This window comes from Anguilla anguilla, chromosome 5 (assembly GCF_013347855.1).
Source record: "Anguilla anguilla isolate fAngAng1 chromosome 5, fAngAng1.pri, whole genome shotgun sequence".
Lineage (NCBI taxonomy): Eukaryota > Metazoa > Chordata > Actinopteri > Anguilliformes > Anguillidae > Anguilla > Anguilla anguilla.
In genome coordinates this window covers 24,774,509-24,793,489 of record NC_049205.1, presented here as the reverse complement: position 1 = coordinate 24,793,489, position 18,981 = coordinate 24,774,509, and the positions used below count along the sequence as shown (strand labels likewise).

Sequence of the window (18,981 nt, the reverse complement as noted above, 5' to 3'; positions counted from 1 at the left end):
GTACTGCATATCTGGCAGCAGCACGGTGGTTTGATACCTTGGACCCTTGATGACTTAGAGCCATTTAGCCAAAAAATGTGTTCCATTTTTGTCCGCATAATTTACAGCTGAATCTAGTTCCACCCCCCAATTCCCATAGAGATCCATTCAAATGCAAAGAGTTTTTGTATCGCTTGTAGGACAACCTGAAAATAAGATATCCAGACTCTGATGATGTTGATAGGTCACAGACATCAGGAAGTCATGGCATGCAAATGATATGGAACCAAATACAAAACATGACTCTTATTTGACATTATGTTAATTTGTCTACTGCATAAGTGAATTTCCCTGTTTCTAGCTTTTCCCAAAACAGTTCACTGCAGCAAAAGTAAACAAACAAATGGTGGCACAGGAGGGTTTTTTGTTCAGTATATATCAGTCTGGAAAGGGATACAAAGCCATTTCTAAGGCTCTGGGACTCTACTGAACCACATTGAGGCCTGCCAAAATTTCTCCAAGAGCACAGCGACAAGTCATCCAGGAAGACACAAAAGATCCCAGAAGAACATCCAAGGAACTTCAAGCCTCTTTAACCACAGCGAAGGTCAATATTCATGACTACACAATAAAAAAGAGACTGGGAAAAAAAGGGTGGTTTCCGCCTTGCTACGGGAGAAAACCACTGCTAACCAAGGGAAACATCAATTCTCGTCTTATATTTGCAAAAAAAAATACCTGGATGATCCCCAAGCCTTTCAGGATAATGTCTCATGGACACAGGAGTCAGAAGTAAGGTTGGGTACCGAAAACCGGCGCCTTAATGGTCAGCACCGACCGGACCGAATCACTACGCAAGTTTCGGTGCCTTGTTTTGGTGCCACTTTTTAATCCCTCCAGGAAATTGCGATCGCAATAATTAATGCAAATTCAACCAATGAGACATAGTTTTAAAAAATTATACCATGTCATTCTACAGTCAATATCTGGGACAAAATATTGAATAAATATACAACCTTACCATTGGTTTTAAGCATAGAGATGTCCCTTTTGAGACTGAGTGGTTATATATTGTCTTGGACAATCCGTTTGTGAAATATATGCGCATTTGTGATGCCTGGGTACCTTCCAAAATAGCTGTGCATAATACCACACGTGTTGTTTATGGCGTTGTCGCCCTTTTTAGTACAGTCTGGCTTGACTGACAATTAATTTATTCAGTAGGTGAGAGTATGAGCTTTCTAAAGATGTATAACATGTATAATTTTGCTTTTGAAATAGCGTTTTATTGGTCAGCATAATCGAAAGTTTTGTTATCATCGCATTCACTTACGCATTCACTCTAAGGTAGCATTAAAACGTCAACGATTTTTCGTAATTTCTTGGAAAATACTATTATTATTGAGGACTTCTGGGCATAGCTAAGCCATATGTTTGCTGATAGACCTATCTGACATCGTTTTCTGGAGAAAAACAGAAGCGGATAGAACTGTCATTGATTTACTGTCTCTGTCTCCATCTACTGAACATAGATAAGATTTAATCATTGCTGTGTAAGTATTACTGCTCAAAATATTTTGGTTATATGCGTTATTTTTGAAATTGAGTGTCTTTAAATAGGTTATTGGTATTATATAATGTGGATATTTCACACTGTAATGTAAAGTGTTGGTTAGTAGTGTAATAGTTTTTGTGACGCATACAACACTGATGAGGAGTGTTGGAACATTGCCAAAAGGTGGTGAACGGTTGAAATTTGTTTTCATATCGTCCCATCCCCATACAAGAAAACATACAAGAGTACAGAGTATAGAAATACATACAAGAGTTAATTATTGCACATTTAGGTACTGTGCAGCAATGTGTGACAATATTTTAGCATTATGTTTAAATCTGATATCAATGTTTCATCTTAAACCTTCATAAGGGGCTCATTTATATGCTTTACAATGGACAAAAAGCACTATATTCCTTTTTGGAGATATTTTGGATTTGTTTCTGGACCCCTAGCTATTTTAGACCACTGTACTGACAGAAAGCATGTAATTACCACTTGAAAATGATGCACAATGAGTTTCTTGAGTAAAAACAGTTGATTTGTATTGAAATACGTGAATTTGTTGTGATTTACAGCAATGCATAATTTAGACATTTTGGGTAGATTTGGAGAGGCTGGGTACACTGCTTAGTTTTTGCTTCATAGATCTTTATTAATTCTACATATCCACCCATAGATTTTATGAACATGTGGTCAAGAATTTTTTGATCCAGGACAAGTATACTTTAACCTGCTGTATATATGCAATCTCCCAGTATTTCATTGCGAACTAAAAATAAATTTTAGATTTTTTGCCTAGACAATCTGCATTTTTGGCACTTTATTTCTTCCAAAATTATGAATATAAAGTAATCTAAGCTAGTATTGTAAATGGTACATTTCTTCTTCTTTATTTTAAAGAAGGTATTGGTTATTTTATGTGCCGCCATGGTATGCCAGTTGCTTGTTACATATTTGACATTGAGCCTTTTTCTTGATGGGGCGACATAGTTCAGGAGGTAAGACCGATTGGCTGGCAGTCGGAGGGTTGCTGGTTCAAACCCCGCCCTGGGCGTGTTGAAGTGTCCTTGAGCAAGACACCTAACCCCTAACTGCTCTGGCGAATGAGAGGCATCAATTGTAAAGCGCTTTGGATAAAAGCGCTATATAAATGCAGTCCATTTACCATTCTTGTCATCGGTAATTTTGAAGTGTTTCCACACTGCCGATTTCTTCGTAGTCGCCATTGTGCTAATGAACACGTGGAGTGAAGCGTTTGCAGAGTGAGTGACGCCCGTTGCGTTTTTTTTTTAGGTTATCTAACCTATCCTCAAATTACAAACAATAATAATAATAATAATAATTTAAAAAAACGAATCACCCGAATCCTGAATTGAGATTCGAATGCCAATATACCGAACAAATTCCAAACCATTCAAATGTTCGGGGCCAGCCATAATATGTTGTACCTGAATATACCAGTCACCTCTGCATAAGCAGACATTTTATATCACTGAGACAACTAAAGATTTATCTGCTGTCACAAAGTCTCAAATTTTGGGAATACTACAGGCACAGAAGGCCCAGACTATCACAATTACTCAAGTGACTGACAAGTATACAGCAGTGAAAAGCATGAAGCTTCAATTCACCATCGAAAGTTAAGGTTATATTATTCATTTTTGCTTGGTTATATGATTAGATTAGATTAGATGCCCATTCCTTGACTAGTTGTTATAAGGCTACCATATTGGCATACTGTTTAACTGACATGATGATAATATCAAGATGCTGTTTTGACATCTTGTAGTTTTTTCCTTGCAACTCAGACCTTTGCAACCCCTCCCCCAAATCACCAATTATTAACATTATTCCCCAATCAATGTAATTTGTGGGCCAAATCTGACTTGTACCTGAGAAAACAACCCAAAACTGACCCCACTACTCAACACCCCCCACCGACACCACCAACCAATAACCCAGTGCAGTGGGCTAATTGTATTCTTTCAGTGTCTCTGTAAAGCACCTTTGTGACAATTCTCTCTAAAAAGGCGTTATACAAAAGAAATTCAGTTGAACTGAAATTAAGAACTACTCATTTCATTTAAATATACTGCACTGCACAGAATCTTGCCACCAGGAGGACACTGCTCTAGTGAAGTGTGTAAATTGAAACTCACCTGGGGGTAGGGGAAGTTTCCCAGTGCTAGCTGTGAATAAAAACAAAAGAAGAGATTATTTACTTTTAAAAAATAAAGGCTCATTAATAAAAAGCTAAAAAACAAAAAAAAAAAAAACAAAGTTGAATTTGAAAGTAACATTATTATTATTATCTTCAACATGGCTCTTTTCTTTTGTGTATGCATCAATATTTACAGTGCCTTAAGACAGCATACCCCCCCCCCAAAAAAAAAAAAAAAAACATTTCACATTTATAATGAAAAATATTTTTATTTAACATCTCTCCAAAAGTGAAAGACTTTGTTTATTGTGGGCCAGCTTTGAATGTTGACATTCTTGTTTTTAAACCATTCTTTCATAGTTTTTGTCATGGGCTTTGGGTCATTATCCTGTTGGAATATGAATATGAACGCAGATCTCTTGTGGACTGGAACAGATTTTGCCTATATTTGTCTCCATCTTGACCATGATGGCAACAAACTTCCCACTCCCTCCAGCTAAAAAAGCAGCCCCATAACATGGTGCTGCCACAGCCATGCTTGATGATAGGAATAATGTTTGGTTTGCACCAAACATAGCAGAGCTCAATTTTAGCCTCATCATACCACAAAATGTTTTTCCAGAAGGACTCAGGGTTTGTCATACAGCTTCTGAGCTATGAGCAAAACCCATAGACTGATGAATTTTCTGAGATTCTGAATTCCTCCATTCAGAATCTGAGAATTGAAGAACCCCTTCATTCATGGCTAGGCTATTCAGAATTCATCAGTCTATGGGTTTTGCATGAGGACTCTCCTCTTCAGCTTTCAATGGGGTTTTGAGGTCAGTAGACTTGGATGTTCATTGTCAAAGCTTGATTCTGTAGAAAGTTAACCTTCTTGTTTCCAATCAAAGTTCCAATGATGTATCGCAAACTACAGTAAGCATCCGTTGCAATTCTCCACCCGTTTTCCCTGTAGAATGTTTCAGTGTGTGGGGCAAAATATACTTGACCCCTCTTCCAAGCAGGTTTATCGCAGCTTCCGTTGTTCTAAACTGTCTTAACTGCCTTAATAGTGGACATGAATATTGTAAGGCATTTAGCTATTTTTTTTACAGCCATTACCTGCTATATGAAGGTCAACAACCGTATGTCTCATTTGTGTGTTCTCTGAGCTTTCACATTTATGGATAATTTCAGAGTGTGGAATGTGTGTCATCTCATATTTATACCCACTGTTATGTGGATAGTTGCGATGAAAGATGTGTGAGCAGCATAATTTTCCTGTGACCTTACATAAACTGATCTACTTTGTAGACACAGCTGATGGCCAAACTACATGCACATCAACACAGCACTGAACCACTATTCACAAATGCTGGTCGTCACGTTTGGGATCTGGTCTGTCTTTGAAGACGTTACTCAAACAGCAGATGTTGAGGCATCATCTTTAAATATCCAATTATCAGAGCCATTTATTTGGTAGTCATTGAGTGCATGGACACATCAATCTTTGTAAAGGTTCTCTAGTGGTTCATCTCAATATGCAGCCCAGACAAGCAGGTTCTCTATGATCAGGGCACCAAATTTATGGGGGCCTTCAAAAATCTCAGAGTACCCTCAAACACTAACAGTACCCATGTGGAAAGGTACTTGCTTGAACAAACTGTACATGGATGTTCAACCTATCTCATGTCTCCCTTATGGGCAGAGATTGGGGGAGAATGATAGAAATCACATGAAGAATCATGTTTCAATACTTTCACCGGCTGGATCTCCAAGGTTCGCTCACAAGGCACCTACAACCCTAGCTATCACAAACTCAAGACCCTTGAGTCCAGAGTCCACCAACCCAGACTTTATATACTTACCCCTCCCTTTCTTACACAGAAAGTAGGTACTTTCTCAACTTCCCCTAGTAAATTTGACATCAAAGATCTATATAAATGTTAGCGACATCAGGTACAGAGCCTCAGAAATGCTTTCTAGGACAAATGGAAAAAGTAATGCTTTTCAACACTGCAAATGTGAAATAATAATAATAATAATTCAGCTAGCCAAATATTGAGCTTGGAAGCAAAGATGAGAAGGTCCACAAAGCACAGATGAAGGTGTATGGACAAGATGGTGCCCAACTCTTCACCAGGCCATAATTAGCTTTATACCCATCTCAGGAATCTAAATGGTAAATGGACTGCATTTATATAGCGCTTTTATCCAAAGCGCTTTACAATTGATGCCTCTCATTCACCCATTCACACACACACACCAATGGTGAAAGGCTGCCATGCAAGGTACCAATCAACTCATTGGGAGCAATTAGGGGTTAGGTGTCTTGCTCAGGGACACTTAGACACGCCCAGGGCGGGGGATTGAACCGGCAACCCTCCGACTGCCAGTCAACCGCTCTTACCTCCTGAGCTATATCACCTCTACAAGGGCAAATACAGACTTTCAGAATTTCTGTTCTTTAGGACTAGACATGTAATAGACAGGGAGTGTTCTGTTTTCTGTGTTATCACTGACCTTTCAGATGCTTTTGTCGCTCCCTGCTGGATATTCATGCTATGCAGCTACTGGACCTTTAGCCTTTGTCAGTCATGTGTCTTTCAGGAAATCATTCTCAAACAGGTAAACAGCACCTTTTTATGGTCACATGTTTTTGTCACCTTTTTTTGTCATCCATCTTCCACATACTACACATTTGGTAGCACGGTAGGCACATCATTACTGTCTAAGCATCTTGGATTTTTGTTGAAATTGTATAGCAAGATGTGATGTTTCACATTTTTATTTTAATGACGATTGTCAGCTCATAACGCAATTATTATTCATGGTAGTTCATACATCTGGTCTATCATACAGTATACATACCTTGTATTCGGCTTAGAAAAATTAATTAAGATAAAACTAGTACAGCTTTGATGCATTCTGTAACACTATTACATTAAGATACATACATTATATTTATCTGTACCTTTTCTGCTACAATTCATATTTATATTACTAGGCATTGTAACTTATGTAGCCATTGAGTTATTTTGCTGCATTTTATTCTTGCATTTTAGGCAATTCTAGATTATAGTCATCTTCTGCTTCTCAGTTTCACCCTTCTCCAGAAATAAACCTGACATCTGACATTGCAAGTAGAGCCCGACCGATGCCAGATTTTTGGGTCCGATGCCGATCCCGATTTTGGAGAGTCCTAGCCCACCGATTACCGATGTTTTGACCGATATTCGGTCAAAAAGTGCAACGTTTTCAAATCAATTTGAAAAACTTATATTTTATTAAAGTTTCTATATTTAAGAACACTTAACTTATAAGCAAACAAATAAAAATAGAAATAAACACACAAAGAACTTTTTAGATAAAAAAATGTAAAAGATGATATTAAATTAAATATATATATTAACACCATCTTTAAGTGTGTGAAATCAAAATAACTCCACACCTTGCTTTTACTCCTTTCTTTTCCAGTCATCTATAAAAAATTAATTTAAAAAAATCAGTTTTCCAGTTTCAAACATGTATTTTTATGAATATTAAAATTATTGTTGTTGTTGTTATTAATTCGTTTTTATTATTTCTTAGTATCTATTCTCAGTAAATTAATAAAATTTTCTTATTTTATTCCTACAACATGATCTCAAAGAGTAAAACTTTATCTACCAAGCTTCCCTGTCCATAAGAATTCGGTGGTGAAAATAACTACAATGCGCTCTGACGCGTGATTAGATGACACACTCGCTGGCAATAACGCATTAGCTATTGACACAGCCTCATTATTTCAAATGATATATTCTCAGTAAGTTAAATGAATTATATTTTCTTATTTTATTTCTACTACATGATCTCAAAGAGTAAGACATTATCTAGCGGAGCTAAAGAGTGAATCAAGTGTAACGTTAGATGAAATTAAATTGACTGGATGAAATACGTGAAAAAAACTACAATGCGCTTTCGTGCAGGTTACCCAGGCTAACTGTTGGTTGATTCACTTCTCCAACAGCAATCCTTCTCTCATGTTATCACGACAAAGCTAGATAACATGGCTTAAAATGATCCACGTTAGAAGTGTTTTATCAGAGTTTTTACTGTCTGGTTAGCTTGCTACGATGACGCGTGACTAGATGACACACTCGCTTGCAATAACGTGTTGGCTATTGACACAGCATCATATAGCCTAGTAGCTAATATCATTATCTCAGATAAAAAACAAATGTGTGATGCATTCAATCACCATTTTATTTTGGCTGGTTATTTATTTGAGAATACAGCGATGTCCTCTGGAAATGTAGATCCTACGCTGCTCATGTGCTCACTGCCACTTCATAAAGGGTTGCTAGCCAGCTAGCTTGCTAAAGTGAACCAAATATGTTAGCTAGCTCGCTCGCTTGATAATGAGGATTGATAAACATAGTGGTCGTATAAACGCATTTCATTAAAAACTTTCACTAAATATACATACCTTTATTGCGGCAATCGAATCTGTGCAGACAAGTCTTGCAGTGGAGAATACTGGATGAGGCACGAGTGACAAACGTCTTATTACAGAAGTAGCGCGTCAGCTGCTGCAGTTCACACTTGTATTAGAGCTCCCTCTACTGGATAATTCTAGTAAATAGTAATTACAATGTTCGAACAGGCAAGTACAGATAAATAATCAATGTTTTTATTTGTTTATTATACTTATTTAAAAATCGGGACACATCGGCTGCATAACTGCCGATCCCAATGTCGTCAAAAAAGTCAAATAATGGCCGATATATTGGCCAAACCGATATATCGGTCGGGCTCTAATTGCAAATGACATTTTTGAGGAGGATTGGAGGCACACATAAAGAGGACAAGATAGTCAGTGAGACAGGAATGGAGGAACATTTAAAACTTCCAAAAAATACTATTACAATTTGCAATCCTCTGGTCCATTCCCTATTCTGCGTAGCGTCAAAATCTACATCAGAATTGTGGGTTATCGGAGAGGTGTGGATCAAAATAACGTGCTTTATAGACAATTGGGAAACTTTCTGGGGAAGACCTGGTCTTTTAAAAAGAGATGGTGTTCACTAATCCTGGGAGGGCATCACTCTCATCTAGAAACATAGCCCATAGTCTTATTTCACAAAAATGACAACTCAGAGCTAAGGCCAGGTTGCAGTTGTCCTACACAGATGTCTGCTAGCTTCTCAAAAACACTGACTAGACTTCACCCAATAGCGACTGTATCTTTCCTCCAAATTCCAAATAGTCTGGAAGATTTGGAGGAGGATTATATTGTACTGTGCTTTCAAGTGTGCAATTGATTGAGTTTTTAAAACCCATATCATAAGAAAGACACCTCAGGTGAAAATCTTTGTTGCCATTCGGGAACAGAGGTGAAATTGTTAATTTTTTTAATCTCCGTTAAGCACTTGGCTGGCAAAATAGCTAATTCGGCCATCTTCTTGCTGACAAGGTTTTTTGTGATTTTTCGCCCTCTCAGGAGCAGTCCTAACTGTTGTTAGATAGTTCTAATTAATTGTTAAGTTGCTAACATTAACTATAGTTTATTGTAATCCAATTCTAGATAAATTTGGCTACATTTTGTCCTCAGATATAAAATATGACCTCATACAAGGGTTACCTGTATTTTCTTTCAGTAATTTTCATTTAGTAAATGCTAAATTAGGTGATTATAACCTGACTGAATCTGCATCTGGTCCTTATTTTTTCGTGCTATGAATTAAATGCTTAATGTTAGATAGTTGAAGGCAGACTGCAGGGTATAATAACAATGCATAGGCATATTTATGATGCACTGGAAATATACGTCTTTACTTAGTTTCATAAAATTTCTGCACCTTTTACCTGTATTTGTTATTCTAAAATGTGTTTGGGATGTTTCTGCATGTGGCACGCTTTTCTGTGTGGGGAGGGGAGGGGTGGGCGTGGCTACAGAGCCTGTGGTTTGGGATCAGATTCCAGAAGTGCTTGTTGCTTATTAGCTGCTGCAATGAATGCTAAGAAGCCTAGATAAAACAAAGCAAAAAGACAGGCTGACAGGGCTCGTTCAGTAACTAGAGTCAACCTTGGAATTGCTTTTCCTCAGTGGCGTCAACTGAAGTTCACCAAGGGGATGAAGTTGGGCTGTTTTCTGTTAGATCTAAACTTACTTTAGCTGGCTAGTTTTGTTAGGCAGCTAGATGCCCGAGGTTGGGGAATATTTGTATTCAATTCTGTTCTCCCATCAAGATGTCTTCCTCCCTATGGGAACTGATGTTACTGTTTATACACTGAACAAAAATATAAACGCAACACTTTTATTTTTGCAGCCATTTTTAATATGTAATAAATAATACCTCAAAGATTTGTTCTATGTGCACAAAGATCTAATTTCTCTCAAATTTTGCCCACAAATTTGTTTATATCACTGTTAGCTAGCATTTCTCCTTTGTCAAGATAATCCATCTCCTGCACAGGTGTGGCATATCAAGATACTGATTAAAAGCCATGATCACTACACAGGTTTTCCTTATGATGGGGTCAATAAAAGGCCACCCTTATATGCTGAGTTTTTTTGTTGTTCAACACCATGTCACAGATGCCTCAAGAGTTGCGAGATCATGCAATTGGAACGCTGAGTGCAGGAATGTCCTGTAGAGCTGTTGCCAGAGTCGTGGGTGTTCCTTTCTCCACCGTAAGCGACCTCCAGCGTCGTTAGAGATTTTGTAAGTTCATCCAACAGGCCTCACAACCGCAGACCGCGTGTAACCACGCCAGGCCAGGATCGCCATATCCGACTTCTTCACCTACGGGATCGTCTGAGGCCAGCCACACGGACAGCTGATGAAACAGTTGGTTTACACAACCATAGAATTTCTGCACAGATCTGTCAGAAATCGCCTCAGGGAAGCTCATCCGCGTGCTCGACATCCTCACCGGGGTCTTGATTTGTCTGAAGTTTGGTGTCACAATCGACGTGAGTGGGCAAGCGCTCACCTTCGATGGCCACTTCTTCCATGTTCTCCCAGTTCTTCCATGGTCTGCATACTCACCAGACATGTCACCCATTGAGCATGTTTGGGATGCTCTGGACTGGTGCATACAACAGAGTGTTCCAGTTCCCACCAATATCCAACAACTTCGTACAGCTACTGAAGAGGAGTGGGACAATATTCCACAGGCTACAATCAACAATTTGATCAATTCAATGTGAAGGAGATGTGTTGCATGAGGCAAATGGTGGTCACACTAGACACTGATCGGTATTCTGTTCATTTCATGGTATCTTCTTTTTTGGGGAATCTGTGATTAACAAACGCATATATGTATCCCCAAAACAATAGATAAGTGCTCAATGGATCTATTTCAGTTGACTGATTTACATTTATTACCTTTGAACTCAATTAAATCTTTGAAATTGATAAGTGTTGCATTTATATTTTTGTTCAGTATAGTTGCAACTTAGCTAGCTTGGCATTTCTTTCAATCAGGAACTGAATTGCATGTTATCTTAGTGACGTGTAGCCAACTTCACAAACAAAGACTGCCCCTCATCAGGATTCACTAATGATAAAATGCGGCATAACTGCCTAGGCATTGGTAGTTCACCTGAATTTATTTCAATCAGAGGAACTGAATTCGATACAGCATGCATGCTATCTAGCTATTATATTTCTCCAGTTTCTAAGGACTACCTAAAAATAACTACCAGTGGTTTAAAAATGATTTCCGCTAACTCTTTTAGTACTCTTGGGTCTATGCCTTGTTTGTATTTAGTTCAAGTAATTTATCCAGTACTTCTTTATTCTGTATTTCAATATCTGATAAGTCATTCTGAGTACTGAATATGTCTTCCAGTCTATTAGTAACCTCTTCTCTAGTAAAACTCTCAATAAAATAACTAGGCATCAGCAATATCTTTATTCTTAGAAAGCAATGCTCCTTCTTCATTCCTGATGCACCTGAAATCCTCTTTGACTTTTCTTTTCCTTCTACAGTATTGAAAGAAACGTTGAGGATTATTTTTTGAATTTCGGGCAATCTGCCTTTCAAAGACCCTCTTGGCTTCCCGTAGTTCTTTTTTAACCTCAGGACGCATATTACAATCTTCAGCCTCATTACTCTCAGGGGAGTCATTTTTATATATCTTATACTGTTTTGTTTTTTTCTCAAACTCTCACGTATGGCTTTGTTCATCCACTGGGGAGAGCGCGTCTTCAACTTACTTTTCCTTACTTTTGGAATAAATTTACAATGCGCTTCAATAACCCTTTTGAACCTACCCCACTTTTCATTCACAGTCTTTCAGCTAAAAAGTTTCACCTAGTCAATAGCTGCGGTTACATGCACACTTTTTTTCATTCTGATTTAAAATCATTCCGATTGAAGATTTCGGGTCAACTGTTTACATTGGATATGATCTAATACGGTCTGGTGTTCTCATGCGCTGACGCATTTAATCAGAACAGCTGTGTGACATGCGCAAAAGTGATGAATACATCAAGTTAGGGGTGGGCGATATGGCAAAAATATCATATCACGATTTTCAGGCATGATCACGATTATTTTTCATGTTGGTATTTAAGACTATTTTGCAAGTGAATGAACAGTGCAATCAAACTAATATCCCTATTTAAGAAAATATTGCCTTTCAAGGGAACAAAACCTATAAGAAAAAGAATAACAGAGACCAAAGTACCAGATTTTAATCAAGTGCAATTCTGCAAAGTATTAACATTCAACAATGCTTTCTCTTGAGGTGATTATAAAAAGGTTTGTCATGTTGCCATCTGATGTGCGAACATTTTCTTTGCAAACTTTGCAAATAACGGTGTTTTGGAAAACCCAAACCAGTTCCATATCACAGACGTCAAATTTTTTTTAGGGACCAACTTCTCCATAGTGTCAGCCATCCAGACCCATGGCGCACCTGTACTAACTATATAGCTAGCTAGAGTGAGAGCAGCTATTATCGACCACCCGAGGGGGGGGACGTGTTTCGATCACCTTAACCGGTAGTGTATTTACTTCATATTTATTAGAGATAAATGGACATTGTTACCTATTAAAATGTAAGTCCTGTATAAACAATACACATAATAAACTTTCTAAATGTAAAAAACCAACTTCATACATATACATGTAGTTATATTAATAGTCTTATTTACAGTATCAACTTTAAGACAAGCAACACGCTCGGAATGATCTAATCGCGACCCATTAAAAGCAACGGCGCAGACATTGCTTAATAATTTCAAACTGCTTTCCTAACGGCTATTATGCATCCTGCGACTTGGCTTACAACTGTGAATATGTACAGATTCCTAGACGTGCTGATAGTCACCACCCTTCCTCAAATTAATCTCAAATATGGAAGATAGGACACTTCTACAGTATGCTAGCAAATTTATGTCAAGTTCCATTCATTTATATGGGGTGGTCGACACACATCCCCTTAGCAACCAAAAGAACTCGCTGGACCACCTCTGACTTACTTACCGTCACAGAAAAAAATTGCGAAAGTACAAAAAAAATAGATTTTAGGTTTGGCTGAGAAAACAACGTTGGATTCCTTGTATGAGCGTTGTCAGTGCAACTGATAGAATGTGCAGTTTCACTGTAGCCCGATACTCCAGATCTCTCTGGAAAGGCAGATCGTGGAGACATTTTAATCGTTCACAATCTAATATTGTCATATCCATAGACATATGGTCATATCGCCCACCCCTACATCACGTGTTTGATCAGTGGAGAGAAACGTACGTCACCTGGCATTTACGTCAAGACGGTGGGCATGCGCAGAAAGAATGATCACTAGTCCCAAGTAGCTCAATTACCTCGATGCTACAAATTCTGTCCGGATCATTACATAGCACCAGATCCAGAACTGATTTCCCTCTTTTGGGCTGATTGATATACTGTGGCAAAAAAGGTATTAACAACATCTAGAAAATCTTCCTCACTTTTTCCTTGTCCAGTCATCATTTCCCAATTAATACCAGGGTAATTGAAGTCACCCATAATGTACTTATGGCCTGCAAATGTTAAATATTCCACACACAATTCCATATTTACATCCCAGTTCCAACTAAATATCCAGAATAGCTAAATACCAAACGAGGAAACACACAAAATAGCTGCACAACAGAGTACCATATGATGTTCTCACATGTTAAGGGGCGTACTCAGTGTAAAAGGTCGTTTTAACACTGCCAAATTACTGTTACCATCTATATGGAATCATTCATTTTCAAGATCTCTGACCACCTCACCTCGACATTTTGCTTGGAGCGCTCAAGGAGTCTAGAAGGACCGTAAAAAAACTGCATGCAGTATACCTTTAAAAGTGCCTTGTTTATCTTCTGCGGTTTCTAACTGGTATTTTTAAGTTGAGGTCTTGATGTTTCTGTCTCAGAAATACTCTATCTAGACTTAGGCAGAGACAAGGAGATACTTAGGGGGTTAAAATGTGGCCAAGATGATCAATGAAAAACTTCTGAAAAGGTAATTTCCCGGGGGAGTTCGTCTGCCACCATTGCCACCTTGTTGAGCATCTCAAGAAAAGGATCCTTGATCATGAGGGCCAGCTTGTTGGACTCCACAGTTCACAATTGGAAAAATTCCAAGAACTAAATAGAACTTCCTTTAAATAACTGATGTGCACGCCAAAGCTGGGAATGGGGAGACCTCCAGAGCAGGCAGGGAGAGAGTGGGGTGACAGTAGGGGGAAAGCACAGAAAAGGGCATGTACACTATCTTCAGAGGCTGCGGTATCCAACAAATCCCAGCCCTTGCAGGAAATTGACCTTGCCCAGCTTGTATGGTTCATCAATCCTACCTCTCTCAGGTAGAATTGATGGGCCATGTGGCGTACAGATGGCCACATCCTCCAGTAAAGGGGAGTTGGTAAAACTGAGAGACTTGGTTATTAGAGGTGTAGGCAGCCTGACAAGGAGTCTCGTATGGTGCGTTGCCTGCCTGGTGCCCAGGTAGGAAATCGACTGGAGTGAGCAGACAAGTCCTGGCTAGAGTAGGGTCCATATTGGAGCCAAGGACATAGGTAAGGTTAGGCTTGAGGTTCTGCAGGACAAAATTATGGAATTGTTTTGACGGCACATTTACTCAATTTTTCCTTTTTTTTTGATGGTCACCACCAATCAAACATTAGCCAATAGGGCTACATTTAGACAAAACATTTGGGCATTTCCAATGATTGAATGTTACAGGCTCCTGTTTGTTTTTCTTGTATTTAGAGTGTCTTGTTTGTTTTTCTATGAGTAGTAGGACTGTCAAACGATGGTTCAATATTTGAATACTATTCAAATTGCACAAAAAAACAAAAAAAATAAAAATAATACGTTTGAGCGTGTTACACCTTCATATTGATTCAGACTGACATTATGCAAAATGTACCCACTCTAAACTGTATAAATCTAATCACCCACCAGTACTATTTTGAACTTTCTCGCTGAGTTGTTCCCGTAGCCGGCTGCGTAATAAATCTTCCTGTTTTTACTACGAACTTCTGATCTGCTTCTTCCTGGGATAATGGTCATTTTACTTGTTTTTGGTAATATCTTGATTAACCAACACTAGCCAGAAATCTTACCTCCATGAATGAGATCCCAACGCTCCATACGTCTGAGTGGATTCCATACTGTTCCCCTGATATCCTCTCAGGCTGGACGAAATGCAATCAAATCAAAGCTAATTAGCACACAGTATGCTCACCTCACCGCTAAACAGCACTTAAACACAGAACACTCAATCTTCAAATCATCAACACTCAAAGCCACTCAGCAATGACAAATGGATAGCTTGTCTATCTGAAAATTAGTAATGAATACTTTGATTCATTTTGAGAAGTGCTTAATCTCCATCCTACAGCAATTATTCCGGTGAATGGGTATCAAAGAAGGAGTAGATTTTTCAATGAACACAAGCAAGGGAGGCATGTATGGCAAAGTACAAAAGATCTTAGATGACACTCAGTTCATAGAGAGGTGATGCTAACATGATTAACCCTGTTTACCATTGCAATGGCTGCTAGACCAAAGGAACACAATGGTGCCCTAAAAACATTCCTGACAATAACGTTCATCGCACTTACCGCCATGTATGCATTTGTGCCCACATATGTCTTCGCAATGGAGTTCACCAACTGTGGGAGAGGAAAAAATGCAGTTAGCAAGATTTTCAACTGAAAATACACCAGTTGCAGTCAAATTGTTCAGTGATAGAAAGGCACGCAGACACACACAGTACATACTTGAGTGCTGACTCCAAAGTCGCAGAGTTTGACCTCCCCTCGTGTATTCACCAGCATGTTAGAGGGCTTAACATCTGGAGGGAGAATAGAAGAACAGAATCATTTAAGGGCACATAAACACATACACAAATAAATACACACACACACACTCCTTACCTCTGTGCAAAATCTTCAGGCTCCACAGATAGGTCAGGCCTTTTACTACCTGTGGTCAGAAAAGACTTTAAAAACAACAAAATAAATCCTGAATGAACACTACCTTTTTCCTACCTGGACCCCCCTAAAGGTAGAAGGCACAGAATAGCTTCTGTATTAAGTTTAGCAATAGAGTTCCCCTTTGAAAGAAGTCATATGTTGCATGAGTGAGTGCCACGGTCCTGGATGGAATCCGATCCATGCCAGTGCCGACTGTGGCCACACAATAGGCTTTGTGACACCTAAGGGATATATGGGAGGGATTCAGTCAGGGGGATAGCAGTGTGCTCGAACGACTTGTTGGCCATCTGGGCACGTGACTCACTCCCTGCGCACACGCATGATTGGGTCTCCTCTGCCCCCACTCTTGTGGCTGTGGTGTGAAACAAAGCAGATGGCTGACATCGGGTGTTTTGAAGGAGAACTTCACTTGTCTTTACTATCCCAAGCCAGCAGCAGGGGTCATATATGAGCATGCATGCACATAGCTTGCAAATTGGACATTCCAAATGAGAATGTGATTGGAGATGCTACATTTAAAAAAAGTCACTTGTTGAAGACAAGGTGGGACAGGGCAGTGCATGGCAGGGCAGAGCAGGATGGAATTATCTCCTTGTGAACATTATGAAACCCTGACCCAAAATGACAGGAGATAAACTCCCAGCATTCCAAGGGATAAGTACTATAGGCTAAATGCATTAAATCACAGAAAATTCAATGACTCACTGGCACAGCAATCCTGCCCAGAACATGCTCTGGAATCTTCCGATAAACATCCAGAGAGCCCCCTACAGGCCAACAAGAACAGCAACACACACAAGAATATGTGTCTAGTCTCAACATACACAAACAACACATCTGCAAAGACACACTTGGGAAAATGGGTCTGCATACCAATGACAGGAAACTCACCATCCATAAACTCTGTGCAGATGGATATCCGGTTCTCTACAAAGAAGGCACTGTAAAAGGTGATGATGTACGGAGAGTCACACTGTAAGATATGGGGGGGGAGTAACTGTTATACAGGGATGCAATCACACACAAACAATGAACAGACACACACTCGCATCACATGTGTGTTTGTGTGTTCCCTATGAGCTGCCTTCAACTTGTTTTCTCCACTGAGTATGGGCAAAACCTCCCACCTATACTGCACCACTGAGTCTCATTTATAGTCTGCACCATTTGACCTCACAGCAGGGGGCACATTCAGCTGGCATCACCAGGGAGAAGACCCAGACCTACCCAAGTCCCCGCAGCACTCTTACCACAACTGCCCACCCATCCTCATCACCACCACCCCCAGATTGACCCCGCCTGCACAGACAGCCCCTTGAAGCCAGTTGATCCCTAAATAACCCAACTTTGTAGAGGATCTCCAGTTCAGACATGATCTGTTTCTGCAGCTCCACTGTAATGTCCAGGGGGATGACCTGCAAGAAAAAGAGAGAGGCTGAGTCTTGCTCAGGCCCAGACCACATCAGCACCATGCACACCTGACCTGTGACACTCACACAGCACCTGCTCCATTGGCACCTCATCTGCACAACTGGTACCTCACCTGTGCCACTTACATCATATACTTACCTTCACATGCACCGCTCACACCTCACCTGCACCACTCTTGACTTCACCTGAATCACACACACCACATCTGAACCACAGAAACCTTAAAGGGGAACTGCACCAAAAAATTATTTGTTTTTATATTTTATCATGTTATTTGGCCATATAAGCTCAAAAAATCAGGTTCTGAACTTCAAAGTCCAACTTATAGAACAGAACTTCCACTTCTGCATACCACTTCAACGTGAGCAAGAGAGAGAGTCAAGTCTGGCATACCGAAGAGCCACCGGGGTGGTTGCAATTCCTTCCCTTTTGCCTTTTTGAGAAGGAAGAGCAGGAAATACAAGTGCTAGGTGTTTCTTCATACCAATAACGAATCAAGACCACTTCAGGGACCGTATTAGTCAAGTCAAAGTCAAAGTTTATTTGTATAGCACATTTACAACAACCACAGTTGACCAAACTGCTGAACAGACTTAAAATACCAAAAAACGAATATAAAAGTAAATAAAAATAAGAATAAAAGGAAACAAACATAGTAATAAAAAAATTACGGCACAATAGAAGATAAAATCAAGGTGACAAGCTCAACTCGAATTGAATGCCAATGAGAAGAGGTGGGTCCTCAGCAGGGACTAAAAAGATTCTACGGTCTGAGCAGTTCTTATATGAAAAGGTAAGCTGTTCCAGAGATCAGGGGCAGCTACCGCAGCTATCACCTCTATTTTTGTGCCTGGATCTCGGAACATCCAAGAGCATCTGGTTGGCCGACCTTAGTGCTCTACCTCGAGTATGATGCTGCAAAAGTTCTGCTAGATAAAATGGCGCCAGCCCATTTAAAACCTTAAAAACAAGCAATAAAATCTTAAAATCAATCCTAAAGCGGACAGGCAGCCAGTGGAGGGAGGCCAATACAGGTGTTATATGATCACGCTTCTTTTCCCAGTTAGAAGACGAGCGGCTGCATTTTGCACAAACTGCAGACGACTAAGAGACAACTGATCTATACCCACATACAATAATCTAACCGAGAGGTAATGACAGCATGAATAACTCTCTCGAAATCATTGGGAGAGAGATAGGGCTTTACCTTGGCCAAATGTCTTAACTGAAAAAAGCTTGCTTTGACAACTGAACTAATCTGTTTATCAAACTTGAGGGAGCTGTCAAGAATCACACCAAGATTCAAAAGATCGATTATAGGAAGATAAAGGGCCAAGAGTACCATCAGGGTCATCCAATAGGTCAGGCTGTCCAAACATAATGATCTCAGTCTTATTTTCATTA

The 18,981-nt window shown here is 39.5% G+C and overlaps 1 protein-coding gene across 8 annotated transcripts in view; it reads right to left on the bottom strand.

Moving 5' to 3' along the window:
* Positions 1-18,981, bottom strand: part of map2k5 (mitogen-activated protein kinase kinase 5) — a 244,373-nt gene that overhangs the window by 121,463 nt on the left and 103,929 nt on the right. For all 8 annotated transcript variants that reach the window (XR_004765388.1, XM_035419104.1, XM_035419106.1 and 5 more), the window contains 8 exons: positions 17,493-17,561; positions 17,038-17,119; positions 16,852-16,913; positions 16,087-16,135; positions 15,931-16,004; positions 15,772-15,822; positions 15,271-15,342; positions 3,697-3,726 (listed from right to left, as the gene is read on the bottom strand). Coding sequence is in view for 7 of the 8 variants with exons in the window: in XM_035419104.1 (XP_035274995.1) it covers positions 3,697-3,726; positions 15,271-15,342; positions 15,772-15,822; positions 15,931-16,004; positions 16,087-16,135; positions 16,852-16,913; positions 17,038-17,119; positions 17,493-17,561 (489 nt within the window). In the remaining variant the exon portion in view is untranslated. The remainder of the gene's footprint in view (positions 1-3,696; positions 3,727-15,270; positions 15,343-15,771; positions 15,823-15,930; positions 16,005-16,086; positions 16,136-16,851; positions 16,914-17,037; positions 17,120-17,492; positions 17,562-18,981) is intronic.